Genomic DNA, 27,996 nt, shown 5'->3' with positions numbered 1-27,996 from the left:
CCTGGCCACCCCACCCCACCTGCCCTGGCCACCCTCCCTGGCCACCCTCCCTGGCCACCCTCCCCGGCCACCCTCCCTGGCCACCCCTCCCCACCTACCCTGGCCACCCTCCCTGGCCACCCCTCCCCACCTGCCCTGGCCACCCTCCCTGGCTACCCCTCCCCACCTGCCCTGGCCACCCTCCCTGGCCACCCCTCCCCACCTGCCTGAGAGCCCCAGCTTCTGCTGGAGCTGAGGTGGCCCCTCCATCCCACAGGCTGCACGACCCCAAAGATCCACATGGACTGCAGCAACCTGACCGCACTGGCCACCTCGAAGCCCCAAGCCCTCAGCTGCCAGACGCTGGCCGCTGGCTATGTGCGTGCTGGGGGCGCTGCTGTGGGTGGGCAGTGATTCCTGGCTGGCTGAGCCCGGCTTCTGTGCTGTGCCCCCGCTAGGGTCTGGGTGCCGAGTCCTGAGGGCGCAGGCCCTGTTGATGCTGTCCCTGGCCCTGGGAGGGAAGTGGCAGTCTGTGAGCCACCGGGGCCCAGGGGCCAGTGTAGGGCCCTCAGCCAGCAGCCCTCACCAGTCTCCCTGCTCTGTGGCGGGCCCGAGGGGAGGGAGGCTGAGCCCAGGCCAGGGGGAGTGGTGGGAGGTCTGGGACGTGACAGACTGCATGGTCAGGACTTTCCTGGCTGCGCATCCAATCCTGACCCCAGGGAGGGCTGCAGCGTCACCTGTCCACCCCTGAACCCCACTCTCTGGCTGTCCCCAGTACCACACCGAGTGTGTCAGTGGCTGTGTGTGCCCCGACGGGCTGATGGATGACGGCCGGGGCGGCTGCGTGGTGGAGAAGGAATGCCCTTGCGTCCATAACAAGGACCTGTATTCCTCCGGAGCCAAGATCAAGGTGGACTGTAATACCTGGTAAGCTGGCCCGGCCTGTCCTGGCTGCCACCCAGGCCCCACGTGCTCCGCCGAGCTGGCCACTGGAGAGCGGGCCAAGGGGCAGGTGCCTCTCCTGGGGGGTCCACCTGGGTCTTGTGAGATCCTGTGGCGGCCCCTGTCCCACGGGCAGGGTGGTCTCTCATGTCAGTCGCCGGTCTTGAAGCCATGGGGGAAGGGACATTTGGAGCCACTTTTGGGGCCTGCAGGTGTCCTGTGTGGGAGGCATAGAGAGCTGTCTGCATGGTGCCCAGGGTCTCCTCCAGGCACTCATGAGCGGGCCCTGGGTCCCTTCAGCCTCCTTTCCTGTCCTCAGCACCTGCGAGAGAGGACGATGGGCGTGCACCCAAGCTGTGTGCCACGGCACCTGCTCCATTTACGGGAGCGGCCACTACATCACCTTTGACGGGAAGTACTACGACTTTGACGGACACTGCTCCTACGTGGCTGTTCAGGTGCGGTCACGGGCACTGCCTGGCCGAGCTGCTTGTGGCCAGGGACCCTCTGCCTGCCCCAAGTGCAGTGCTTAGCTCCCTGAGAAACCCTGAGGTTTGGGAAGGCCGGCCTTTCCTCAGCCCCAGACCCACACCCACACCCGCACCTGCATCCGCAGGATTCGTTCTTCTAGCCAGGGCTGGGCAGGGGTGGTAAAACCCCTCTGCACTGCCCACTTTTGTGGTTCTCCTCTGGGTCCTCCTCCGGGTCCTCCTCTGGGTCCTCCTCCGGGTTCTCCTCTGTGGTTCTCATTCGGGTCCTCCTCTGGGTCCTCCTCCGGGTCCTCCTCCAGCTCCTCCTCTGTGGTTCTCATTCGGGTCCTCCTCTGGGTCCTCCTCCGGGTCCTCCTCCAGCTCCTCCTCTGTGGTTCTCATTCGGGTCCTCCTCCAGGTCCTCCTCTGTGGTCTTCCTCTGTGGTTCTCATTCGGGTCCTCCTCCGGATCCTCCTCCGGGTTCTCCTCTGGGTCCTCCCTCCTCTGGGACCTCGTCTGGGTCCTCCTCCTGGTCCTCCTCTGGGTCCTCCTCTGTTGTCCTCATTCGGGTCCTCCTCTGGGTCCTCTTCTGGGTCTTCCTCTGGGTGCACGGGGTGGGTGGGGTTGACCGCCCAGCCATGGGGACTGAGGGCACCTCTGTGGGGAGCTGAGTAAGGGCCAGGGCTAGGCCACTGCTCACGCGGCTCCCCAGATCCACATCCCACAGCCCTTTGAGGCACCGTGATCCCCAGGGACAGGGGACGGGCCTGCAGCAGGGTCAGGTCCTCGCATGGACAGGGCCAGGGCCTGGTTTGTCTGCTCAGTGGCTGTGGCGCCGCCAGCTGGGGCGGGTGTGCCCTGGAACACCTGGGGCCCAGCTGTCCTGGCTGACCTTGTCCTCCTGGCCCCCAGGACTACTGCGGCCAGAACTCCTCACTGGGCTCATTCAGCATCATCACCGAGAATGTCCCCTGTGGCACCACGGGCGTCACCTGCTCCAAGGCCATCAAGATCTTCATGGGGGTGAGTGCTGCTGGCCTTGGGGACGCGTGAGCCCTGCGGGACCCTCAGACCAGCCAGTGACTGGGCCTCTCCTCCGGGCAGAGGACGGAGCTGAAGTTGGAAGACAAGCACCGTGTGGTGATCCAGCGTGACGAGGGTCACCACGTGGCCTACACCACGCGGGAGGTGGGCCAGTACCTGGTGGTGGAGTCCAGCACCGGCATCATCGTCATCTGGGACAAGAGGACCACTGTGTTCATCAAGCTGGCTCCCTCCTACAAGGTGGGCTGCCTCCCTGCCTGCCCTGCCCTGCCTTCTCCTGTCCTCTCCTGGCCAGCCCCCCACCCCCCCATCCCCTGCCCTGGTGTTTGCAGGACAAGCCCCTGCCCTCCCTCCAGCCCCTTTTTGGAGCCCCTGGGGTGCTTGTCTCTTGCAGGGCACCGTGTGTGGCCTGTGTGGGAACTTTGACGACCGCTCCAACAACGACTTCACCACGCGGGACCACATGGTGGTGAGCAGTGAGCTGGACTTCGGGAACAGCTGGAAGGAAGCCCCCACCTGCCCGGACGTGAGCACCAACCCTGAGCCCTGCAACCTGAACCCGCACCGCCGCTCCTGGGCAGAGAAGCAGTGCAGCATCCTCAAAAGCAGCGTGTTCAGCATCTGCCACAGCAAGGTGGGCTGGCTGGGCCATGGTGGGGCAGGTAGGCAGAGGAGGGCCGTAGGTGGGCTGTGACTGTGGGCGGGGCCATGGGCGGGGCCGACTGTAGGCAGAGCAGGGCTGTAGGTGGGCTATAGCTGTGGGTGGGGCCATGGGCGGGGCCGACTAGTCAGAGTGGGGCTATGGGCTGACTGTGGACATGGTTAGGGTGCCGTAGAGCATGCTAATGATCAGGGCGTGGTCACAGCAGAGTAGGGTCTTGGGTGCTCCTGGGGCTGGGGGGCTTCTCCGCATGCTCCTCCACACCTTCAGGAGTCGCCCTGCTGCGTCACTCACCACACAGCACTTGTCCTCCAGCTTTGGCTCTGGCCACTGCATCCTTTGGTCACATGACCATACAATCAGCCTCCCCTCTGAGACCCTGGGCTGGACCCCTGGACTGCCTCTGCCTCCCCAGGCTCAGATACTCACCCGGAGGAAGAAAAGACATGTGCCCCCCATGCCCACACATCCCCAGCTACAGGCAGCTGGGGAGGGCGGGTTCTAGGATGGCCATGTTACAGCTGAGGATGCAGAGGGGCTGGGCGATGGGTCTGCACAGCCACAGTGGGACAGGCATCTCTGGACCCTCTCCCCAAGGTTGGCCCTGCTGGGGCCCTGGCTGGCTGGTGCTGGGTAACATGCCCCGCACCAGGAGCAGGGCTGGCCTCAGGGTCCTGAACTCCAGGGCACTGGGGAAGCCCTGGCCCCATGAGAGCAGCACGGGCCCAGGACAGACCAGGGTGTTCTCCCCAGGTGGACCCCAAGCCCTTCTATGAGGCCTGCGTGCACGACTCTTGCTCCTGTGACACGGGTGGGGACTGTGAGTGCTTCTGCTCTGCCGTGGCCTCCTATGCCCAGGAGTGTACCAAAGAGGGGGCCTGCGTGTTCTGGAGGACGCCGGACCTGTGCCGTAAGAACCCGCCTGAACTGCACCCAGGGCCGGGAGGGGGGCTGGGAGGTGCTGTATTGCGGGCCGCAGCGGCACTCCTTGCCCATCCAGGTGATGGGTGTGCATCACCCATCATTTCCCCGACTTCTCCAGTGTCCTTCTTTGGGACCCTATGGGACCTGGGTTGGCAGAGCAAGCTTGATGCATCTGTGCCCCAGCCCCCCACCCCAGATTCGCCCTCACCCCGGCCCACGCCTGAGCCCTCCTGTGTCTGACCCTGGCCTGGCCCTGTCTCCCCCAAGCCATATTCTGCGACTACTACAACCCTCCACATGAGTGTGAGTGGCACTATGAGCCATGTGGGAACCGGAGCTTCGAGACCTGCAGGACCATCAACGGCATCCACTCCAACATCTCGGTGTCCTACCTGGAGGGTGAGCAGGGTGGGGCGGGCCTCAGCGGGGATGACAGCCGAGGGAGCTGGAGGGTGAGTGGGGCAGCCTTCAGGAGAGGCAACAGCCCATTGGCCAGGGTGAGCCAGGCGGCCCTCGGGGGAGGCCACGGCCTGGCCATGTGGGGCTGAAGGCTGATGTTTTCTGGAGACCCATGGGGACACCTGGAGGGAGGCCTGACCCTCAGGGCACCAACAGCCCAGGGCAGCCAGTCTCCCCTTGCTGCAGGGTCAGGAGGGAAGCAGCAGGCTAGCGTGGAAACTGGGAGTGGCAGGGGTGGGAGGTGCTGAGGTTTATGCAGAGCAGGGCGGGTTGGGGAGCATTTCAGACACAGGTCAGGGGAGGCCCCTGCCGGGTGCTGGTGTCTGAGCTGAGAACCAGTGACGTGAAGGAGGGACTGATGGGAAGTTTGGGAGGCAGTATCCCGCCATGGGAGACGAACGTGGGTCTTGGGACTCAGGGCTGCTCAGGGGGCCTGATGAGACTGGGCAGGGCTTCTCAGCAGGCAGCGTTCAGGGCCCAGTGGGGTGGGGAGATCCAGGCCCTGTCTTTCCAATCCCTGGCCTTCCCAGAGGGGCATCCGGCAGAGAAGGGCCTGCCAGGGTAGGGACGTTGGGTGGGGTGTGGTGGACTGCGGTGGTCCCAACCCCATGCCCTGTGTCCACCAGGCTGCTACCCCCGGTGCCCCAAGGACAGGCCCATCTATGATGAGGACCTGAAGAAGTGTGTCACCGCAGACAAGTGTGGCTGCTACATTGAGGACACCCACTACCCACCTGGAGCGTCGGTTCCCACCGAGGAGATCTGCAAGTCTTGGTACCTAAGCTCACGTGGCAGGGGGCCTGGGGGAGCTGCACATATGGGCACATGAGTACACACACACGTGTGAGCACACAGTGCACACAGTACACAGACACACAACCATTCCATGTGGGTGCACATGCACACGAATTCACACAGCATACCACGTGCACACACACAGTCACATGCACACACAGCACACACATGCACACATGAATGGACGCTGACACGCAGGCACACACAGTCACACATGCACACAGTGCACACATGTACACATGCCTAGACACAGATACCCAGGCACACACAGTTACACAGTCACACATGCATGGGCACAGAGTCACATGTGTACACATACACACATGCGTGGACAGACATGCGGGCATAGTTACGTGCATACATGCACACATGCACTCACACTGTCACACATGAACACATGCTTACATGCATGGACACTGACACAGAGACACACACAGTCACACATGCACACAGTGCACACATGCACACATGCACAGACACATACACCCAGGCACACACTCACAGTTACACAGTCACACATGCACACATGCATGGACGCAGACATACAGGCACACATAGTCACACAGTCACACATGCATGGTCAGACACACAGGCATACACAGTCATGTGCACACATGCACTCACACTCAGTCACACATGAACAAATGCTCACATGCACAGACACTGACATGCAGGCACACACAGTCACACATGTACACGTGTCTAGACACAGATACCCAGACACACGGTTACACAGTCACACAGTCACACATGCATGGATGTAGACACACAGGTACACAAGGTCACACAGTCATATAATGCACCACATGCACACATGCACACATGCACACATGCATAGACACAGACACCCAGGCACACACTCAGTTACACAGTCAGTCACACATGCACACATGCATGAACGCAGACACACAAGCACACACAGTCACACATGCACACAGGAGCCAGGCCACAGAGGTACCAGTCCCTCACTGGGGCGGGGGGTCTTCTGTTCTCATCCCATCCTCTGGGTCTGGCTTTTTCCTTCCTCTCCTCGCCCCTGCTCTGTTCCCACAGTTAGAACCCAATGAGGGGGCTCTTCCGGAGCTGGCTTTGGGGCAGTGCCCGGGGGCTTTGGGCTCGGTACCAGCCACACGGGGAAGCTGGGGGTCTGAGCAGGGTGGGCTCAGTGTCAGTGGAGTGGGACTTGTAGCCGTGTGCTTGCTTTGCAGCGTGTGCACCAACTCCTCCCAAGTCATCTGCAGGCTGGAGGAAGGTGAGCTGCCCTCTGCTGCCAGCCCTGCAGTGGCCGGGCCCATCCTGGGGAAGCCTGTGGGGCCTTGGATGGGTGGGGTGTGCTGATCTCCTCCTGGGCTCTGCCCGTTTGGTCCTCCCTCAGCTCAGACCCACCTCTAATGTGTATCAGCCCTGGGGGCTGCCGTGACCCATTTTGTTTCTTCTGGGGTGCCGGTATCCTGTGGGGAATTTCCATCACCCTCTTCTGTGATCCAGCTTCTGCGTTCTGATGAGATTCCCTTTATTCAAAGAGAGGGGCTCCGGGACGGGTGCAGTCTCACTGGAGCATTTCTTAGCTGGTCGTGGGGGCTTGGGCACACCTGGCCTTCCTCCTGTCTTGCTCCTGATGAGGTGATTTTTGCCTCACCCTCACCCCCAGGAAAGATTCTCAACCAGACCCAGGATGGCGCCTTCTGCTACTGGGAGATCTGTGGCCCCAACGGGACGATGGAGAAGCACTTCAACATCTGTTCCACTACACCACACCCGTCCACCCTGACCACCTTCACCACCATCACCCTCCCCACCACCCCCACCACCTTCACCACCACCACCACCACCACCACCACCACCTCGACCCCCAGCACACGTAAGGCCCCCTGGTTCCCTCCATGCTTCCTCGGGCTCTCACCTTCCCCTGCATCCAGCATCCAGCACAGAGGGCTCTTTCAGGGGCAGGCTCTGGCCTGGTGCAGCCAGGCTCTGACCTCTGCACACCAGCTGCAGAGTGAGGTGACAGTGACATTCCTCTGCACTGAGGAGTGAGGGAGCCTGCCCTGGCTCCCCTGGCCTGGTGCATTGAGATAGTAGCATCCTGACCACATCCCCAAGCCCAGACCACAGTGGAGGATCACTTGGGGAGATTTCTGAAAACCATCAGGAAACTATCCCTAAGGGTTAGAGAAATTTTCTCATGTTCCCCTGCGTTTGTTCTGGTTGAAATCCTAGCTACCACCGAACAAGCCACCAGGGGTATGATAGCCACAGAAAAAAGAAACTTAAAAAAAAAAAGACAAGATTTTAAAAGATCTTGAACTATGTAGTGATACCCTCTTTTCTTCCTGCTTTATTGCAGTTTCATCAACAACTCCGAGTAAGTGACGGTGATGATATTCACGATGACAAGCAGGGTGGGAGGAGCGAAGTCTTATAAAATCACCTTCAGGATGCTTCCTTCAGGGCCCAGATGTGAGGCTGGCGGGGCTGGACTCTGCTTACGGACCAAAGATGGGTGTATTTTGGCCACTTCATTCACGGTTTGCTGAGGCCAGGGGCTAAAGTGAGACCTGACTGGCCGTCAGTGACAATATTGCTGGTTAAGACTGGAGACAAAGCCCCTTCCAGCACACTTCCTTACTGGAGTGGGCAGCTGTCTTTTTATTGATTCTTTGAGAAAAGTATTGAAAATAGCTGAGGAAAGGGTCCATCACACCCAGGTGTGGCCCTGGGTGGCCCTGTCTCCTGGGCCTCAGGTTTTCAGTTGCAAAACGAGGATGGAAGCGGTGTCCAGCCCTGAGCTCTCTGGCCCTGCACTCTGTTTTTTTGGCAATGACAGGGAAAAGAGAGATTGCAGCTGGGGGACGGTCATGGAGGTCCCTGGGTCCTCTAAATCCTGGCGGCCTCCTGGAGGTGCCTCTCCCCAGGTGCGAGAGACAAGAGCTTGGTTTTGCTTCCCTAGAGCTGTGCTGCTTCTGGTCTGACTGGATCAATGAGGACCACCCCAGCAGTGGCAGCGACGGCGGCGACCGAGAAACATTTGATGGGGTCTGCAGGGCCCCTGAGGACATCGAGTGCAGGTCGGTCAAGGAGCCCCACCTCAGCTTGGAGGAGCTAGGCCAGAAGGTGCAGTGCGACGTCTCTGTCGGGTTCATTTGCAAGAATGAAGACCAGTTTGGAAATGGACCATTTGGGCTGTGTTACGACTACAAGATACGTGTCAATTGTTGCCTGCCCATGGATACGTGTATCACCACTCCCAGCCCTCCAACAACCACCACAACCACCCCTTCACCAACCACCACTGCCAGCCCTCCAACAACCATCACAACCACCTCTTCCTCAACTACCACTCCCAGCCCTCCAACTACCACTCCCAGCCCTCCACAAACCAGCACGACCACCCCTTCACCAACCACCACTGCCAGCCCTCCAACAACCATCACAACCACCTCTTCCTCAACTACCACTCCCAGCCCTCCAACTACCACTCCCAGCCCTCCACAAACCAGCACGACCACCCCTTCACCAACCACCACTGCCAGCCCTCCAATAACCATCACAACCACCTCTTCCTCAACTACCACTCCCAGCCCTCCAACTACCACTCCCAGCCCTCCACAAACCAGCACGACCACCCCTTCACCAACCACCACTGCCAGCCCTCCAATAACCATCACAACCACCTCTTCCTCAACTACCACTCCCAGCCCTCCAACTACCACTCCCAGCCCTCCACAAACCAGCACGACCACCCCTTCACCAACCACCACTGCCAGCCCTCCAATAACCATCACAACCACCTCTTCCTCAACTACCACTCCCAGCCCTCCAACTACCACTCCCAGCCCTCCACAAACCAGCACGACCACCCCTTCACCAACCACCACTGCCAGCCCTCCAATAAACATCACAACCACCTCTTCCTCAACTACCACTCCCAGCCCTCCACAAACCAGCACGACCACCCTTCCACCAACCACCACTCCCAGCCCTCCAATAACCACCACAACCACCCCTTCCTCAACTACCACTCCCAGCCCTCCAACAACCAGCACGACCACCCTTCCACCAACCACCACTCCCACCCCTCCAACAACTACTCCTCTCCCTCCATCAACAACTCCTCCTACATTTTCACCATTCTCAACGACAACCCCTACTACCCCATGCGTGCCTGTCTGCAATTGGACTGGCTGGCTGGATTCTGGAAAACCCAACTTTAACAAACCAGGTGGAGATACGGAATTGATTGGAGACATCTGTGGACCAGGCTGGGCAGCTAACATCTCTTGCAGAGCCACCATGTATCCTGATGTTCCCATTGGACAGCTTGGACAAACAGTGATGTGTAACGTCTCTGTGGGGCTGGTATGCAAAAATGAAGACCAAAAGCCAGGTGGAGTCATCCCTATGCCCTTCTGCCTCAACTACGAGATCAACGTTCAGTGCTGTGAGTGTGTCACCCAACCCACCACCATGACAACCACCACCACAGAGACCCCAACACCCACCACAACCACCACCACCACAGAGACCCCAACTCTGACACCCATCACCACAGAGACTCTGACCCCAACACCCATCACCATCACCACTACAGTGACCACAACCACAACACCCACCAGCACACAGACCCCAACCCCAACACGTACCACCACAGAGACCCCAACCCCGACACCCACCACCACCACTACAGTGACCCCAACCCCGACACCTACCACCACAGAGACCCCAACCCCGGCACCCACTAGTACACAGACCCAAACCCCTCCACCAACACCTATCACCACCACCACAGAGACCCCAACTCCAACACCCACCACCACCACTACAGTGACCCCAACCCAAACACCCACCGGCACACAGACCCCAACTCCTCCACCAACACCTATCACCACCACCACTGCCGTGACCTCAACCCCAATATCTACCACAAAAGAGACCCCAACCCCAACAGCCACCACCACAGAGACCCCAACCCCAACACCCACCACCACAACTACAGTAACCCCAACCCCAACGCCCACCACCACCACTACAGTGACCCCAACCCAAACACCCACCGGCACACAGACCTCAACCCCGACACCCATCACCACCACCACTACCGTGACCCCAACCCCAACACCCACTGGCACACAGACCTCAACCCCGACACCCATCACCACCACCACTACCGTGACCCCAACCCCAACACCCACCGGCACACAGACCCCAACCCCGACACCCGTCACCACCACCACTACGGTGACCCCAACCCCAACACCCACCGGCACACAGACCTCAACCCCCACACCCATCACCACCACTACTACGGTGACGCCAACCCCAACACCCACCAGCACACAGACCCTAACCCCGACACCCCTCACCACCACCACTACGGTGACCCCAACCCCAACACCCACTGGCACACAGACTCCAACCCCAACACCCATCACCACCACCACTACGGTGACATCAACCCCAACACCCACCGGCACACAGACCCCAACCATGACACCCATCACCACCACCACTACGGTGACCCAAACCCCAACACCCACCGGCACACAGACCCCAACCCCCACACCCATCACCACCACCACTACGGTGACACCAACCCCAACACCCACTGGCACACACAGTCCAACACCAACACCAATCACCACCACCACTATGGTCACGTCAACCCCAACACCCACCGGTACACAGACCCTAACCCCGACACCCATGACCACCACCACTACTGTGACCCCAACCCCAACACCCACTGGCACACAGAGTCCAACCCCAACACCCATCACCACCACCACTACAGTGACTCCAACCCCAACACCCAACAGCACGCAGAGTCCAACCCCAACACCCATCACCACCACCACTACTGTGACCCCAACCCCAACACCCACTGGCACACAGAGTCCAACCCCGACACCCATCACCACCACCACTACGGTGACCCCAACCCCAACACCCACCAGCACGCAGAGTCCAACCCCAACACCCATCACCACCACCACTACAGTGACCCCAACCCCAACACCCACTGGCACACAGAGTCCAACCCCAACACCCATCACCACCACTGCGGTGACCCCAACCGCAACACCCACTGGCACACAGAGTCCAACCCCGACACCCATCACCACCACCACTACGGTGACATCAACCCCAACACCCACCGGCACACAGACCCCAACCCCAACACCAATCACCACCACCACTACCGTGACCCCAACCCCAACACCCACTGGCACACAGACGCCAACCCCGACACCCATCATCACCACCAGTACGGGGACTCCAACCCCAACCCCAACAACCACTGGCACACAGAGTCCAACCCCGACACCCATCACCACCACCACTACAGTGACTCCAACACCAACACCCACCAGCACGCAGAGTCCAACCCCAACACCCATCACCACCACCACTACGGTGACCCCAACCCCAACACCCACTGGCACACAGAGTCCAACCCCAACACCCATCACCACCACTGCGGTGACCCCAACCGCAACACCCACTGGCACACAGAGTCCAACCCCGACACCCATCACCACCACCACCACTACGGTGACATCAACCCCAACACCCACCGGCACACAGACCCCAACCCCGACACCAATCACCACCACCATTACCGTGACCCCAACCCCAACACCCACTGGCACACAGACCCCAACCCCGACACCCATCATCACCACCAGTACGGGGACTCCAACCCCAACCCCAACACCCATCGGCACACAAAGTCCAACCCCGACACCCATCACCACCACCAGTACGGTGACCCCAACCCCAACACCCACCAGCACGCAGAGTCCAACCCCGACACCCATCACCACCACCACTACAGTGACTCCAACCCCAACACCCACCAGCACACAGACCCCAACCCTGACACCCCTCACCACCACCACTACGGTGACCCAAACCCCAACACCCACCGGCACACAGACCTCAACCCCGACACCCATCACCACCACCACTACCGTGACCCCAACCCCAACACCCACCGGCACACAGACCTCAACCCCGACACCCATCACCACCACCACTACCGTGACCCCAACCCCAACACCCACCGGCACACAGACCCCAACCCCGACACCCATCATCACCACCAGTACGGGGACTACAACCCGAACCCCAACAACCACCGGCACACAGAGTCCAACCCCGACACCCCTCACCACCACCACTACAGTGACCCCAACCCCAACACCCACCGGCACACAAAGTCCAACCCCGACACCCATCACCACCACCACTACGGTGACCCCAACCCCAACACCCACCGGCACACAGACCCCAACCCCCACACCCATCACCACCACCACTACGGTGACATCAACCCCAACACCCACCAGCACACAGACCCCAACCCCGACACCCCTCACCACCACCACTACGGTGACCCCAACCCCAACACCCACCAGCACACAGACCTCAACCCCGACACCCATCACCACCACCACTACCGTGACCCCAACCCCAACACCCACCGGCACACAGAGTCCAACACCAACACCAATCACCACCACCACTATGGTCACATCAACCCCAACACCCACCGGTACACAGACCCTAACCCCGACACCCATGACCACCACCACTACTGTGACCCCAACCCCAACACCCACTGGCACACAGAGTCCAACCCCAACACCCATCACCACCACCACTACAGTGACTCCAACCCCAACACCCACGAGCAAACAGACCCCAACCGTGACAACCCTCACCACCACCACTACAGTGACCCCAACCCCAACACCCACCGGCACACAAAGTCCAACCCCGACACCCATCACCACCACCACTACGGTGACCCCAACCCCAACACCCACCAGCACACAGAGTCCAACCCCAACACCCATCACCACCACCACTACGGTGACACCAACCCCAACACCTACTGGCACACACAGTCCAACACCAACACCGATCACCACCACCACTATGGTCACGTCAACCCCAACACCCACCGGTACACAGACCCTAACCGCAACACCCATCACCACCACCACTACCGTGACCCCAACCCCAACACCCACTGGCACACAGAGTCCAACCCCAACACCCATCACCACCACTACGGTGACCCCAACCGCAACACCCACTGGCACACAGAGTCCAACCCCGACACCCATCACCACCACCACTACAGTGACCCCAACCGCAACATCCACCGGCACAGAGACCCCAACCCCGACACCCATCACCACCACAACTACGGTGTCCCCAACCCCAACACCCACTGGCACAGAGACCCCAACCCCGACACCCATCACCACCACCACCACTACGGTGACCCCAACCCCAACACCCACTGGCACACAGAGTCCAACCCCGACACCCATCACCACCACCACTACGGTGACCCCAACCCCAACACCCACTGGCACACAGACCCCAACCCCGACATCCATCACCACCACCAGTACGGGGACTCCAACCCCAACCCCAACAACCACTGGCACACAGACCCCAACCCCCACACCCATCACCACCACCACTACGGTGACCCCAACCCCAACACCCACTGGCACACAGACCCCAACCCCGATACCCATCATCACCACCACTCTGGGGACTCCAACCCCAACCCCAACACCCACTGGCACACAGAGCCCAACCACGACACCCATCACCACCACCACTACAGTGATCCCAACCCCAACACCCACTGGCACACAGAGTCCAACCCCAACACCCATCACCACCACCACTACAGTGACTCCAACCCCAACACCCACCAGCACACAGACCGCAACCCCCACACCCATCACCACCACCACTACGGTGACCCCAAACCCAACACCCACTGGCACACAGACCCCAACCCCGACACCCATCACCACCACCACTACGGTGACCCCAACCCCAACACCCACTGGCACACAGACGCCAACCCCGACACCCATCACCACCACCAGTACGGGGCCTCCAACCCCAACCCCCACAACCACTGGCACACAGAGTCCAACCCCGACACCCATCACCACCACCACTACAGTGACCCCAACCGCAACATCCACCGGCACAGAGACCCCAACCCCGACACCCATCACCACCACAACTACGGTGACCCCAACCCCAACACCCACTGGCACACAGAGTCCAACCCCGACACCCATCACCACCACCACTACAGTGACTCCAACCCCAACACCCACCAGCACACAGACCCCAACCCCGACACCCATCACCACCACCACTATGGTGACCCCAACCCCAACACCCACTGGCACACAGACCCCAACCCCAACACCCATCACCACCACCAGTACGGGGACTCCAACCCCAACCCCAACAACCACTGGCACACAGACCCCAACTCCCACACCCATCACCACCACAACTACGGTGACCCCAACCCCAACACCCACCAGTACACAGACCCCAACCCCAACACCCATCACCACCACTACGGTGACCCCAACCGCAACACCCACTGGCACACAGAGTCCAACCCCGACACCCATCACCACCACCACTACAGTGACCCCAACCGCAACATCCACCGGCACAGAGACCCCAACCCTGACACCCATCACCACCACAACTACGGTGTCCCCAACCCCAACACCCACTGGCACAGAGACCCCAACGCCGACACACATCACCACCACAACTACGGTGACCCCAACCCCAACACCCACTGGCACACAGAGTCCAACCCCGACACCCATCACCACCACCACTACAGTGACTCCAACCCCAACACCCACCAGCACGCAGAGTCCAACCCTGACACCCATCACCACCACCACTACGGTGACCCCAACCCCAACACCCACTGGCACACAGACCCCAACCCCAACACCCATCACCACCACCAGTACGGGGACTCCAACCCCAACCCCAACAACCACTGGCACACAGACCCCAACCCCGACACCTGTCACCACCACCACTACGGTGACTCCAACTCCAACACCCACCCGCACACAGACCCCAACCCCGACACCCATCACCACCACCACCACTACGGTGACCCCAACCCCAACACCCACCGGCACACAGAGTCCAACCCCGATACCCATCGCCACCACCACTACGGTGTCCCCGACGCCAACACCCACTGGCGCAGAGACCCCAACCCCGACACCCATCACCACCACCACCATTACAGTAACTCCAACCCCAACACCCACTGGCACGCAGAGTCCAACCCCAACACCCATCACCACCACCACTACAGTGACTCCAACCCCAACACTCACCAGCACACAGACCCCAACCCCGACACCCATCACCACGACCACTACGGTGACGTCAACCCCAACACCCACAGGCACACAGACCCCAACCCTGACACCCATCACCACCACCACTACGGTGACCCCAACCCCAACACCCACCAGCACACAGACCACAACCCCGACACCCATCACCACCACCACTACGGTGACGTCAACTCCAACACCCACCAGCACACAGACCCAAACCCCAACATCCATCACCACCACCAGTACGGTGACTCCAACCCCAACACCCACCGGCACACAGACCCCAACCCCGACACCCATCACCACCACCACTACGGTGACCCCAACCCCAACACCCACCAGCACACAGACCCCAACCCTGACACCCATCACCACCACCACTACGGTGACCCCAACCCCAACACCCACCAGCACACAGACCCCAACCCCGACACCCATCACCACCACCACTACGGTGACTCCAACCCCAACACCCACAGGCACACAGACCCCAAGCCTGACACCCATCACCACCACCACTACGGTGACCCCAACCCCAACACCCACCAGCACACAGACCCCAACCCCGACACCCATCACCACCACCACTACGGTGACGTCAACTCCAACACCCACCAGCACACAGACCCAAACCCCAACATCCATCACCACCACCAGTACGGTGACTCCAACCCCAACACCCACCGGCACACAGACCCCAACCCCGACACCCATCACCACCACCACTACGGTGACCCCAACCCCAACACCCACCAGCACACAGACCCCAACCCTGACACCCATCACCACCACCACTACGGTGATCCCAACCCCAACACCCACCAGCACACAGACCCCAACCCCGACACCCATCACCACCACCACTACGGTGACTCCAACCCCAACACCCACGGGCACACAGACCCCAACCCCAACACCCATCACCACCACCACTACGGTGACCCCAACCCCAACACCCACCAGCACACAGACCCCAACCCCGACACCCATCACCACCACCACTATGGTGACATCAACCCCAACACCTACCACTACAAGCATGGAGCCTTCCACCCCCAGAAGCACAGCACCCATTGTTGAGTCGACGACATCCAAACCTCTGCCTGAGTCCTCAACCCCTCAGACCTCTCGGTCCACCTCTTCCCCTCCCATGGAGTCAACCACCCTTCTGAGTACCCTACCACCTGCCATTGAGACAACCAGCACGGCCCCACCCTCCACACCCACGGCACCCACGACCACGACAGGAGGCCAGACACCATCTCCACTGCCCAGCACCACCACATCCCCTCCAGGTAAGCAGAGACGCTCGGTTCCTCTGGCCTGGGATGATTCTTCCTCCCCTTGTGCCAGGCAGGACTGTCCCAGGAAGGCTCAAGGCATGTTCTCGGTGCCTCCCTGCCCACCAAGCTTGGTTACTGTGTGGGCAGAAGCCGCTGACACTGGCCAGTGCGGGGCAGTGGAGCCTAGGCCATCCCACTCGCCCATAAGACGGCCTTCTTCAGGGGCCCACTGCTGTGTGATGTGGTGCTGTGGGAGCCCACCAAGGCTGGGGGCAGAGAGAGGCTGCCAGTCAGGTGCCTGCGGGTCCTCCTGCTTCTGGCTGCACCCCCTCCTCGGGGCCTTTCCGTGGTGGACGGCGTGCCGCAGCCAGTGCCTTCTGGACGCCTCTTGCTGGCAGTCGGCTTGGCCAGCAAGCTGTGTTGCTGCCGGAGCGCCAGGTCACCTGCAGGCTCTCGTGACACTTGGCTGTGGTGATACTGGCCTTGCCGCTCCACCCTGCCCGGTGACTCTGAGAGCCTGGGAGGTGGGTGCGAGGCCTTGGTCCTCCAGTTCTGCCACCCGGTCGGCTGTCTGGCTCCCTTGCAGCTGGGGAATGGCAGTTGGGACCCTGTGGCATCTGAGATGAGCAACATCTCAGCCCTCACTGGTGTCTCCTGCTCTCACAGGCACCCCCACACGCGGTACCACGACCGGGTCATCTTCAGCCCCCACCCCCAGCACTGTGCAGGCGACCACCACCAGTGCCTGGACCCCCACGCTGACCCCAATCTCCACACCCAGCATCATCACGACCACAGGCCTGAGGATCAGCCCCTCCTCTGTGCTTGTCTGCTGTGTCCTGAACGACACCTACTATGCACCAGGTACTCAGGCTGTTCACATCCTGTGCTCGGGTGGCCGAGGCTGGCCCTGGCATGTACCGATGGGTCAGGCGCCAGGGCTGAGATTGCAGTGGGAGCGTCTCAGGAGGCGGCAGCCGTTGAGGGTGGCTGTGTCCAGGGCATGGCTTCCCTTGGTGGCCTCTGTGGGGACCTCTGCTGTGGGGACCTCCGTGCGGTCCAGCGGCTAGCCCTGCCTCTGGATGGTGTGGTTATGAGTCTGTCTCCGTTCGCAGGTGAGGAGGTGTACAACGGCACACACGGGGACACCTGCTATTTCGTCAACTGCTCACTGAGCTGTACCTTGGAGTTCTACAACTGGTCCTGCCCATCCACGCCCTCCCCAACGCCCACGCCCTCCAAGTCGACGCCCACGCCCTCCAAGCCATCGCCCACGCCCTCCAAGCCGACGCCCAGCACCAAGCCCCCCGCGTGCCCAGACTTTGATCCTCCCAGACAGGTCAGTGGGCTGCAGGCGGCTTTGTCCCCACAGCATTGAGCGCAGCATGTCTGGGCAGCCGAGGCCCCAGGCACCACTTCCTGCTGGTCATCTGAGGGCTGAGGCCTCCTGCAACCCTTGGGTGTGGGGTCTGCCGAGCCTTCCACATTTTTACCGTGCCCTGCCGTGCCTGGCGAGGTGGCTGGCTGCAGTGAGGTCCATGGAAGCCACCTCGGCCTCCAGCCTCCCGACTCAGCACCCGCCCTTCCCGAGCGCAGACCACCCCATCCTGTGCCAGTCCCCCTGACCATCCCTTGCCTCCCGCCCCCAGGAGAACGAGACGTGGTGGCTGTGCGACTGCTTCATGGCCACGTGCAAGTACAACAACACGGTGGAGATCGTGAAGGTGGAGTGTGAGCCGCCGCCCATGCCCACCTGCTCCAACGGCCTCAACCCCGTGCGCGTCGAGGACCCCGACGGCTGCTGCTGGCACTGGGAGTGCGACTGTGAGTCTGGGGCCCCCGGGCCCTCCCCGCATCTCCTGCCCTCTCCGTGGGTGGGGGCTGCAGGGCCCGTCTCCTGGGGGTGGAAGGGCTGAGTCTCCTTGGGCACAGACCCCACTGTGGTGTTCGCTGAGGCTGGGTGACTTCTGAGGGTCTTCTCACAGCCCTGCTTTTGCCTCATTGGGTGGGGAGGGCCTGGGCAGGTGGAGGGCTTGCCTGGTGGAGTTAGTGCCCCTCCCTGGAACAAGGGTGCTTCTGAGTCAAGAGGGGGCTGAGTTGAGGTTTGAACCCTGGTCCATCCTGCAGAATGGGCTGCTGTGGGTGTGCCAGGGCCAGTGCAGCTCAGACGTCCCCATGCCCACGCACAGGAGTGGGGTTTTCAGGCCCCAGCTTCCTGCTGACTCTTCCTGACTGTGCCCCAGCCCAGCCCTTGCACCCGACTCTGGCCGAGGGGCACAGGCGGCACGGCTTACTCTGGCTCCCTCGCAGGCTACTGCACAGGCTGGGGGGACCCGCACTATGTCACCTTCGACGGACTCTACTACAGCTACCAGGGCAACTGCACCTACGTGCTGGTGGAGGAGATCAGCCCCTCCGTGGACAACTTCGGAGTTTACATCGACAACTACCACTGTGATCCCAACGACAAGGTGTCCTGCCCCCGCACCCTCATCGTGCGCCACGAGACCCAGGAGGTGCTCATCAAGACCGTGCATATGATGCCCATGCAGGTGCAGGTAGGCACAGCGTGGCCGCGGGAGGCTGGCACGGAGGCGGGTGCTGACATGGGCCCCAATGCACCCCGGTTCCCCAGGGGCCAGAGGACTGGGCTGCGGGGGTGCCCAGGCATAACCTCTCCTAGAGCCGGGCTGGAAGGTGGGGTGGGGTGGGCGACTGGCTCCGGGACACATCAGCTCTTCCCGCAGGCCCTCCAGGTGCGTCCTGGGCCCCTCGAGCCCTGGCACGCATGCCACCATGCCATGCTGGGCACAGTCTCTGCAGCAGAAGCTGCCTCCTGAGGACAGAGTCAGGGACAGGGCTCTGCACACCCTTGGCTGAGACGCCCCTACTTGCAAGGGAGTCATTGGTTCTGAGGCTCAGGAGGCCCCGGGAGCCTACGTGGGGCTCCACAGTCCCCAGGTGCTCCCAGGAGAGCTCCTTCACTGGCTCACCCATGGGACCAGGGTCTGGTTGGGAGCAGTGGAGTGGAAGCAAGAAAGGGGGGGTAGGCAGGGCCCTCTCCCTACATGTGTAGGTCGGAGAGCAGGCGGGGCGGGGCAGCCCCGGAGCTCTGCCAAGGAGAGGACCGAGGCAGCTGCAGCTCCCATGGCGTGTCGGCCGCAGGTGCAGGTGAACGGGCAGGCGGTGGCGCTGCCCTACAAGAAGTACGGGCTGGAGGTGTACCAGTCTGGCATCAACTACGTGGTGGACATCCCCGAGCTGGGCGTCCTCGTCTCCTACAATGGCCTGTCCTTCTCTGTCAGGCTGCCCTACCACCGGTTCGGCAACAACACCAAGGGCCAGTGTGGTGAGTTCCGTGACCCCCATGGCACCTGAGGCCCACCGAGGCCCCCACGGCTCCCACTGTCCCCTGTGCCCCCATGTCCTGCCCCAGGGCGGGTGGCCAGGCCAGGCTGAGGCTGAGGCTGCATGTAAACACCCATGAGCCCGGCTGTGGGCCTCTTGCCCCGCTGCTTGGGGCTGCTGTGGCCATCATCCCGGGTTCAGTCCCTGTGAGGAGCCAACAGGAGGGGGCCTGGCCTGGTCTCTGCCCTCGGCCCTGGCTGGCCGGTCCCGGGCGTCTGGGCTGGAGAAGGGCAGGGCTTACCCTGTCTGCAACGTGGCCTCTCTCACTGATACAGGCACCTGCACCAACACCACCTCCGACGACTGCATTCTGCCCAGCGGGGAGATCGTCTCCAACTGTGAGGCTGCGGCCGACCAGTGGGTGGTGAATGACCCCTCCAAGCCACACTGCCCCCACAGCAGCTCCACGACCAAGCGCCCGGCCGTCAGCGTGCTGGGGGGCGGCAAAACGACCCCACACGAGGACTGCACCCCATCTCCCCTCTGCCAGCTCATCAAGGACAGGTGACCCCGCCCGGGCCTGCCTGTGGCCACGACACCAACAAGCTGAGGGCCTCTGTGCCCCAGCCCCCAGCTCTTGCAAAGACGAAGGAGGCAGCGTGTGGGGCCTGGCGCTGGGGCTGGGAAGGCACGATGCCGCGGAGCCAGGATCAGGCGCTAGGTCGCCGTGGGGTCCAGGACCCAGGCCCTTGGGTTGCACAGGGTTGAGCTGCCACATCTGGCATGCCTGTGCCTTTATTGAACTCCACAGTCTCTCCTGGCTCCTGGGAAGGTGCAGGGCTGGCCGAGTGTGAGGTCCGGAGGAGACCAGTCAACCCAGGACAGAGCTCAGGGCTGATGTTGGGAGGGCAGATTTGGGCTTTGACAGAGAGGGGTTGCTCCTAACGCTGGCAGTCACTGGGAGTCAGCATCCTTCCAGGCCCCTGTCCCTGGAAGTATAGGGGCCACGTACAGGCTGGGTGTCCATCTGCCAGGGTTGCTGGAGGGGGTCCTGAAGTTGGTCACCACATAGACGTGGCTTCTATCTCTGGGAGCCGGGCTGCAGAGCCACCTTGCTCACCCATCCCTTGGTCTGTCCCTGAGCTGTCCCCTGTCTGGCCTGTCCCTTGACCCTCCATCAGCCACAGGCACCTCTCTGGCAGGTGCTGGACTCCAGGAGGACAGTCTGGGCAGAGATGCTGGGGTAGGGAGTGGGGGAGAGGCAGGTGCCACCTGAGTGTGACCTGTGCCTCTCCCTGCGCAGCCTGTTTGCACAGTGCCATGCGCTGGTGCCCCCGCAGCACTACTACGATGCCTGCGTGTTCGACAGCTGCTTCGTGCCGGGCTCGAGCCTGGAGTGCGCCAGTCTGCAGGCCTACGCAGCCCTCTGCGCCCAGCAGCACATCTGCCTTGACTGGCGGAACCACACGCATGGGGCCTGCTGTAAGTGCCCATCTGCCCCTGCCCTGGAGCTGGGGGCCTGCAGGCCAGACGTGGTCTCTAGGCTCTGCCGGGTGCTGTGCCGAGCCTGAAGCTAGACCTAGGTGGGCTGCGGCCAGGGACACAGAGATGGTGGGTGTGAGACCAGGGCTGGGGCCATGGGGTGGGGAAGGCCAGGCTGGAGGGGCTGAGGTGCTGGGGCTTCTGCCAGTGTTGCTAAACGCAACTGGGGGCCCACCACCCGGCTCGGGACAACCGCGAGGGCAGAGGTTGATGCCCAGGCAGCTGGCCGCCCTCCTCCGTGTGTGGGGCACTGGGCAGCTGTCACTCAAGGGGGTCGAGGCTCCTCCATCTGACATGAGGCAGCCCTCTGACCCCTGCCCCTGTCCCACAGTGGTGGAGTGCCCATCTCACAGGGAGTACCAGGCCTGTGGCCCTGCAGAAGAGCCCACGTGCAAATCCAGGTATGTTGTTTGAGGTCCACCAGGACCGTGGGCTCGCCCTCTGCAGTGCGGAGGGTGCCATCATCTGGGCATAGCAGTCCCACCTGCCAGCTCCCCAGACCCACCTCACCTGTCTGACGATGCCCTCCCGCCTCCAGCTCCTCCCAGCAGAACAACACAGTCCTGGTGGAAGGCTGCTTCTGTCCTGAGGGCACCATGAACTACGCCCCTGGCTTTGATGTCTGCGTGAAGACCTGCGGTAGGCCACTCACTCAAACTGTCCCCTCCTGCCTCCCTCCCGCCTCCTCCTGGGTGTCCATGGAGGCTGCGACCAGGAGGCTGACACCCCCACCCCTGCTCCCTGCTGCACAAGGACTCTGCTAACACAACTGGTTTCTTCCCTCTTCCTAGGCTGTGTGGGACCTGACAACGTGCCCAGAGAGGTAGGCCTCACCGTGTTGCTGGGGGATCCTCCCACAAATTCTGAATTCTGGGGAGTGAGGGATGGACATGAAAACCTGGAGCCTCAAAGATTGAGGAATGAGGTCACCTAAGTCCTGGATGGCTGAGTTGGCAGGGACACCACCCACTCACCCACCCATCCTTCCACCCACCCACTCATCCACCTATGCACCCATCTACCCACTCACTTACCCCTCCATCCATCCTTCCACCTACCTAGTCATCACCCACTCATCTATGCACCCACCCACCCACCCACTCATCTATCCACCTACCCATCCATCCACCCATCCATCCACCATCCCTCTACCATCCACCATCCACCCAACCATCCACCATCCATCCATCCACCCATCATCCACCATCCACCCACCCACCTATCCATCCATCCATCCATCCATCCACCATCTGTCTACCATCCACCCACCCACCTATCCACCCATCCGCCCACCCATCCATCCACCCAACCATCCACCATCCATCCATCCATCCATCCACCATCTGTCTACCATCCACCCACCCACCTATACACCCATCCGCCCACCCATCCATCCACCCAACCATCCACCATCCATCCATCCATCCATCCACCATCTGTCTACCATCCACCCACCCACCTATACACCCATCTGCCCACCCATCCATCTACCCATCATCCACCTACCATCCACCCACCTATCCACCCATCCACCCACCCATCAATCCACCCAACCATCCACCATCCATCCATCCATCCATCCACCCACCATCTGTCTACCATCCACCCACCCACCTATCCACCCATCCGCCCACCCATCCATCCGTCCATCCATCCACCATCTGTCTACCATACACACACCCACCTATCCACCCATCCGCCCACCCATCCATCCACCCAACCATCCACCATCCATCCATCCATCCATCCACCATCTGTCTACCATACACCCACCCACCTATCCACCCATCCACCCACCCATCAATCCACCCAACCATCCACCATCCATCCATCCATCCATCCATCCATCCATCCATCCACCATCTGTCTACCATCCACCCACCCACCTATCCACCCATCCACCCACCCATCCATCCACCCAACCATCCACCATCCATCCATCAATCCATCCATCCATCCATCCATCCACCCACCCACCATCCATCTACCATCCACCCTCCCATCCATCCACCCATCCACCCACCCATCCATCCACCCACCATCCACCCATTTATCCATCCATTCTCCCTCCCTCCATTCACCACCCATTGGTCATATGATACTCTGTCTAGAAGCTCTGACATGACATCTTGGCCACCTCTGTGCTGCCCATGCCTCCTACCTGTGGTAGCAGCCATGTGGCTGATTCCTTAGCTAAATTCTGCACAAACCTGAGAGGCCTGAGTGGAGAATTTGCCACGTGCCAAGCCCCTGCTGGCAGATGCTGGTGAGCAGGTCATGGCTTTGTGATATCAGTGAATGAGCAGCTACTGTCCTATCCCAGAACCTGCCTGGTGTGCTCAGAAGTGAGGAGGGACATGGTTTTCCCCCAGGATCCCTCAGCACTCTGCTCAGGGTAGCTGTTTCTCCCCGCTGACCACAGCTGCAGCTCCGGGGCTGTGGTGAGGAGGGGCCTGCCTGGTGCCTCCTGTCCTCTCTACTCACCCGTCTTTCCCTGCAGTTTGGGGAGCACTTTGAGTTTGACTGCAAGAACTGTGTCTGCCTGGAGGGTGGAAGTGGCATCGTCTGCCAGCCCAAGAGGTGCAGCCAGAAGCCTGTTACCCACTGCGCGGAAGACGGCACCTACCTCGTCACGGAGGTCAACCCCGCCGACACCTGCTGCAACATTGCCGTCTGCAGTAAGGCCATCCCCTGGGGCCCACACCACCTCTCGGGGTGCACACATCCCTGTAGGCTGGGCTGCCTGCTGTCCCCTCCTTGGCAAGTGAGGAAACAGCTGGCTTGGGGGCCTCTGCTGTGCCCCTTGAGAGGGCTTGGAGGGGGCCACTGGGCCCAGTCCAGGCATCCCAGCTGCAGGGCCTGACCTGGGTGGGGAAGGGACCCTTGGAGGTGCTGGAGGCCCGACCCTGTGCAGTGGCCCCGGGGGCTTTGCCTGGGAGGAGCCACCCTTACGGCCGCGTGCGCACCGTCTTCAGAGTGTAACACCAGCCTGTGCAAAGAGAAGCCTCCCATGTGCCCGCTGGGATTCGAAGTGAAGAGCAAGACGGTGCCTGGAAGGTGCTGTCCCTTCTACTGGTGTGGTAAGCAGGGCTGGTGGACAGGGCAGGGAGGAGGCTGCCGCCCGGGGTGGGGTGGCTGTAAGGGGATCAGCTCCCTCCTGGTGGTCTCAGATTCTGGGGACACAGATGGCTGCATGCTTGGCTGATGCACCCACCCCAGCCCTGAGCGCTCGCTCCATCCACTGGGTGTGCACCGGGAGTGGGGGTCTGGCCAGGTGGCCACCCCGGGGCAATCTCCAACGAACGGCCTTCTCCGTTCTTTCTCCCAAGAGTCCAAGGGGGTGTGCGTTCACGGGAATGCTGAGTACCAGGTGAGCCCTGGGCTGGGTGAGGGGGAGGAGGGGAGGAGGTCGGCTGCAGTGTGGGGGTCCTGGCAGGCTCTTGGGCTGGCTGGGGTGCTGGAGAGGCCCCTGCCTCACGTCTCTCTCTGTGCCCAAAGCCCGGTTCTCCAGTTTATTCCTCCAAGTGCCAGGACTGCGTGTGCACGGACAAGGTGGACAACAGTACCCTGCTCAATGTCATCGCCTGCACCCACGTGCCCTGCAACACCTCCTGCAGCCTTGTAAGTGGCCGCCCTCCTCCTTCAGCCTGCCCTCTTCCCTCCTCCCAGACAAGCACCCGGGCCCATGTCTGCGTCGTGAGCCTTTCTTTCCTCCTTTCAACGCCAACCTGTCCCTGTCCCCACCTCTCCATCCTGACACCTGGCCAGCCTGGGGCCTCCTCCAGGTGGGGGGTCTCGGCAGCCCTGCAGGCTTTGTGTGGTGTGGGGTACAGCCTGGGAGTTCAGCTGCAGTGGCGTGTCTGTGTGCGCAGGGCTTCGAACTCGTGGAGGCCCCCGGGGAGTGCTGTAAGAAGTGTGAACAGACGCACTGTATCATCAAACAGCCCGACAACCAGCATGTCATCCTGAAGGTAGGTGTGCGCTGCTGGCCCCGACACGGCTGGGTTGCTTGAGCCCAGGGCAAGGCGCGGGCTACTCAGGATCCCCCAGCTGAGTCCTCCCAGTCCTGGGCTCAGCTGTGATGGGCGTCCTGGGGCTGCCATGACAAATGAACAGGCGTCTTCGGGCAGAAAGGGATTCTCCTGGTTCTGTGGCCCAGAAATCCAAGAGCAAAGGGCCTCAGGGCTGTGCTCCCTCGGAGGCTCTGGGCAAGGACCCTTCCCAGCCTTTGGTCACTCCAGGTGCCCCTTGGCTGTGACCACGAGGTTTCCTTCCCTGTGTCTGCCTCTCCTCTCCCTTTTAAGGATTTAGGGCCCCCCAGGCAGGATGATCTCATCTTAGGATCCTTCATTTAATGACACCTTCAAAGACCCCCTTTCCAAGCAGGTCACGTTCATAGATTCAGAGTTAGAACACGGACAGACCTTTGAGGGTTGTGTGGGCTCCAGGCTGGCACCTGATGTGGGGCCCCACCCGTGTCACTTGTGCTGTGGCCCTAGGCCCCGCCAGGAGGCCTCCCCGGCCAGGTGTCTCCAGGGTGTCTTCCTGGCTGGGCTGGGGCTGGGCCTGCTGCCCTCCCTCACCAGAGCTCCCTGCCCCACAGCCTGGGGACTTCAAGAGCGACCCGAAGAACAACTGCACATTCTTCAGCTGTGTGAAGATCCACAACCAGCTCATCTCGTCCATCTCCAACATCACCTGCCCCGACTTCGACGCCAGCGTTTGTGTCCCGGTGAGTTGGCCACCTGGGGCCTGGCTGTGTGTGCTCTGCTGGGAGTGGGGGTGCCTGGTGTTCTGGGGGGCTGGGGCCCCAATGCTGTGACAGTGGCCTCGGGCCTGGTCTGAGCTGCCGCAGGAGGCTTTGCCTGGGGCTTTCTGCAGCAGCTACCTCCGCCCACGGCATGGTGGGAAGGTGCTGTCACCCCCAGGAATGTCTGGGGGTCCTGGGCTCATTCTCCTTTCCCTCCAGGGCTCCATCACACTCATGCCCAATGGATGCTGCAAGACCTGTGAGTACAGGGCACAGCCTGGGGGGTAGGCAGGGTGGGGCACAAGGGCTGGTGCCCTCAGCCCCGCCTGGGGTGGCTGGAGGCTGGACAATGGCCTCCGGGTGGGCAGTGAGGGCTGGGGGCTGAGGCCGAGCCTGGGGAGGGGACGCAGCGAGGGAGAGCCACCTCGAAGATGTGGAGGCCCTGCCCTGAGCCGCTGCCCCCTCTCCCCAGGCACCCCTCGCAATGAGACCAGGGTGCCCTGCTCCACCGTCCCCGTCACCACGGAGGTTTCGTACGCTGGCTGCACCAAGACTGTCCTCATGAATCATTGCTCCGGGTCCTGTGGGACATTTGTCATGTGAGTCCCAGGCTGGGAGTGTGCCTGGAGGGGGTGGTGGAGGCCCCAGGGAGGTGAGAGGCCAGCGCTGGCCCTGGGAGGTCACCCCTCACTCCGCCCTCCCCCCAGGTACTCGGCCGAGGCCCAGACCCTGGACCATAGGTGCTCCTGCTGCAAAGAGGAGAAAACCAGCCAGCGTGAGGTGGTCCTGAGCTGCCCCAATGGCGGCTCGCTGACACACACCTACACCCACATCGAGAGCTGCCAGTGCCAGGACACCGTCTGCGGGCTCCCCACCGGCACCTCCCGCCGGGCCCGGCGCTCCCCCAGGCATCTGGGGAGCGGGTGAACGGGGTGGGCACAGCCCCCTTCACTGCCCTCCACAGCTTTGCCTCCTCCGGACCCTCTGAGCCTCCTAAGCTCGGCTTCCTCTCTTCAGATATTTATTGTCTGAGTCTTTGTTCAATCCTTGCTTTCCAATAATAAACTCAGGGAGACATGCTGCACTGTGTGGTTTAGGTTGGTGCTGCAGGGGTGCGGCTTGGCCACTGTGCATGGCGGAGGCCACCAGGCTCTGCATGCAGGACACGGGGACAGCATACACACGTCACGTGGTTGGCAAATCCATTGTACCAAATGCAGAGGGGACATGGGGGCTGCCTGCCCTCCGCTCCCCATTCTTACCCTGGGCAAAACCCCCATGGGGCTGTCGAAATGTGGTCAGATTCCCTTGTAGGAATCCCCCGGCCCTGAATCTGTGAAAAGAGCCCTGGGTTCCTTCACAGCCATCTCCCAGGCTTTCCACGGTTGGTGGGGCCTTTGTGTAGCCCCGAGGGTCAGGTGGCCCTGGGGAGGGGATTTGTGTGTGTGTGTGTAGCCCCGAGGGTCAGGTGTCCCTGGGGAGGGTGTCTCTGTGTGTGTGTGTGTGTGTGTGTGTGTGTGTGTGTAACCCCGAGGGTCAGGTGGCCCTGGGGAGAGGGTGTGTGTGTGTTAGTGTGTAGCCCCGG

The 27,996-nt window shown here is 61.6% G+C and overlaps 1 protein-coding gene across 1 annotated transcript in view; it reads left to right on the top strand.

The window, feature by feature from the left end:
• The window catches only part of MUC2 (mucin 2, oligomeric mucus/gel-forming), a 35,440-nt gene extending 8,027 nt beyond the window's left edge, over positions 1–27,413 (top strand). The window contains exons 18-49 of the mRNA XM_055259281.2: positions 257–357; positions 755–906; positions 1,241–1,379; positions 2,304–2,414; positions 2,496–2,675; positions 2,830–3,069; positions 3,850–4,006; positions 4,288–4,419; positions 5,106–5,253; positions 6,483–6,526; positions 6,926–7,135; positions 7,622–7,639; positions 8,225–16,783; positions 17,438–17,635; positions 17,887–18,110; positions 18,421–18,595; positions 19,082–19,329; positions 19,937–20,120; positions 20,455–20,683; positions 21,423–21,601; positions 21,993–22,062; positions 22,200–22,300; positions 22,453–22,484; positions 24,162–24,339; positions 24,637–24,741; positions 24,991–25,031; positions 25,160–25,282; positions 25,534–25,632; positions 26,265–26,393; positions 26,631–26,670; positions 26,884–27,010; positions 27,119–27,413. Of these exons, the coding sequence (XP_055115256.2) occupies positions 257–357; positions 755–906; positions 1,241–1,379; positions 2,304–2,414; positions 2,496–2,675; positions 2,830–3,069; positions 3,850–4,006; positions 4,288–4,419; positions 5,106–5,253; positions 6,483–6,526; positions 6,926–7,135; positions 7,622–7,639; positions 8,225–16,783; positions 17,438–17,635; positions 17,887–18,110; positions 18,421–18,595; positions 19,082–19,329; positions 19,937–20,120; positions 20,455–20,683; positions 21,423–21,601; positions 21,993–22,062; positions 22,200–22,300; positions 22,453–22,484; positions 24,162–24,339; positions 24,637–24,741; positions 24,991–25,031; positions 25,160–25,282; positions 25,534–25,632; positions 26,265–26,393; positions 26,631–26,670; positions 26,884–27,010; positions 27,119–27,338 (12,893 nt within the window). The 3' untranslated portion in view covers positions 27,339–27,413. The remainder of the gene's footprint in view (positions 1–256; positions 358–754; positions 907–1,240; positions 1,380–2,303; positions 2,415–2,495; positions 2,676–2,829; positions 3,070–3,849; positions 4,007–4,287; positions 4,420–5,105; positions 5,254–6,482; positions 6,527–6,925; positions 7,136–7,621; positions 7,640–8,224; positions 16,784–17,437; positions 17,636–17,886; positions 18,111–18,420; positions 18,596–19,081; positions 19,330–19,936; positions 20,121–20,454; positions 20,684–21,422; positions 21,602–21,992; positions 22,063–22,199; positions 22,301–22,452; positions 22,485–24,161; positions 24,340–24,636; positions 24,742–24,990; positions 25,032–25,159; positions 25,283–25,533; positions 25,633–26,264; positions 26,394–26,630; positions 26,671–26,883; positions 27,011–27,118) is intronic.
• Positions 27,414–27,996: the final 583 nt, after the last annotated feature.

The sequence above is a fragment of the Symphalangus syndactylus genome, chromosome 21 (assembly GCF_028878055.3).
Source record: "Symphalangus syndactylus isolate Jambi chromosome 21, NHGRI_mSymSyn1-v2.1_pri, whole genome shotgun sequence".
NCBI lineage: Eukaryota > Metazoa > Chordata > Mammalia > Primates > Hylobatidae > Symphalangus > Symphalangus syndactylus.
This window is presented reverse-complemented; position numbering and strand designations above follow the sequence as displayed.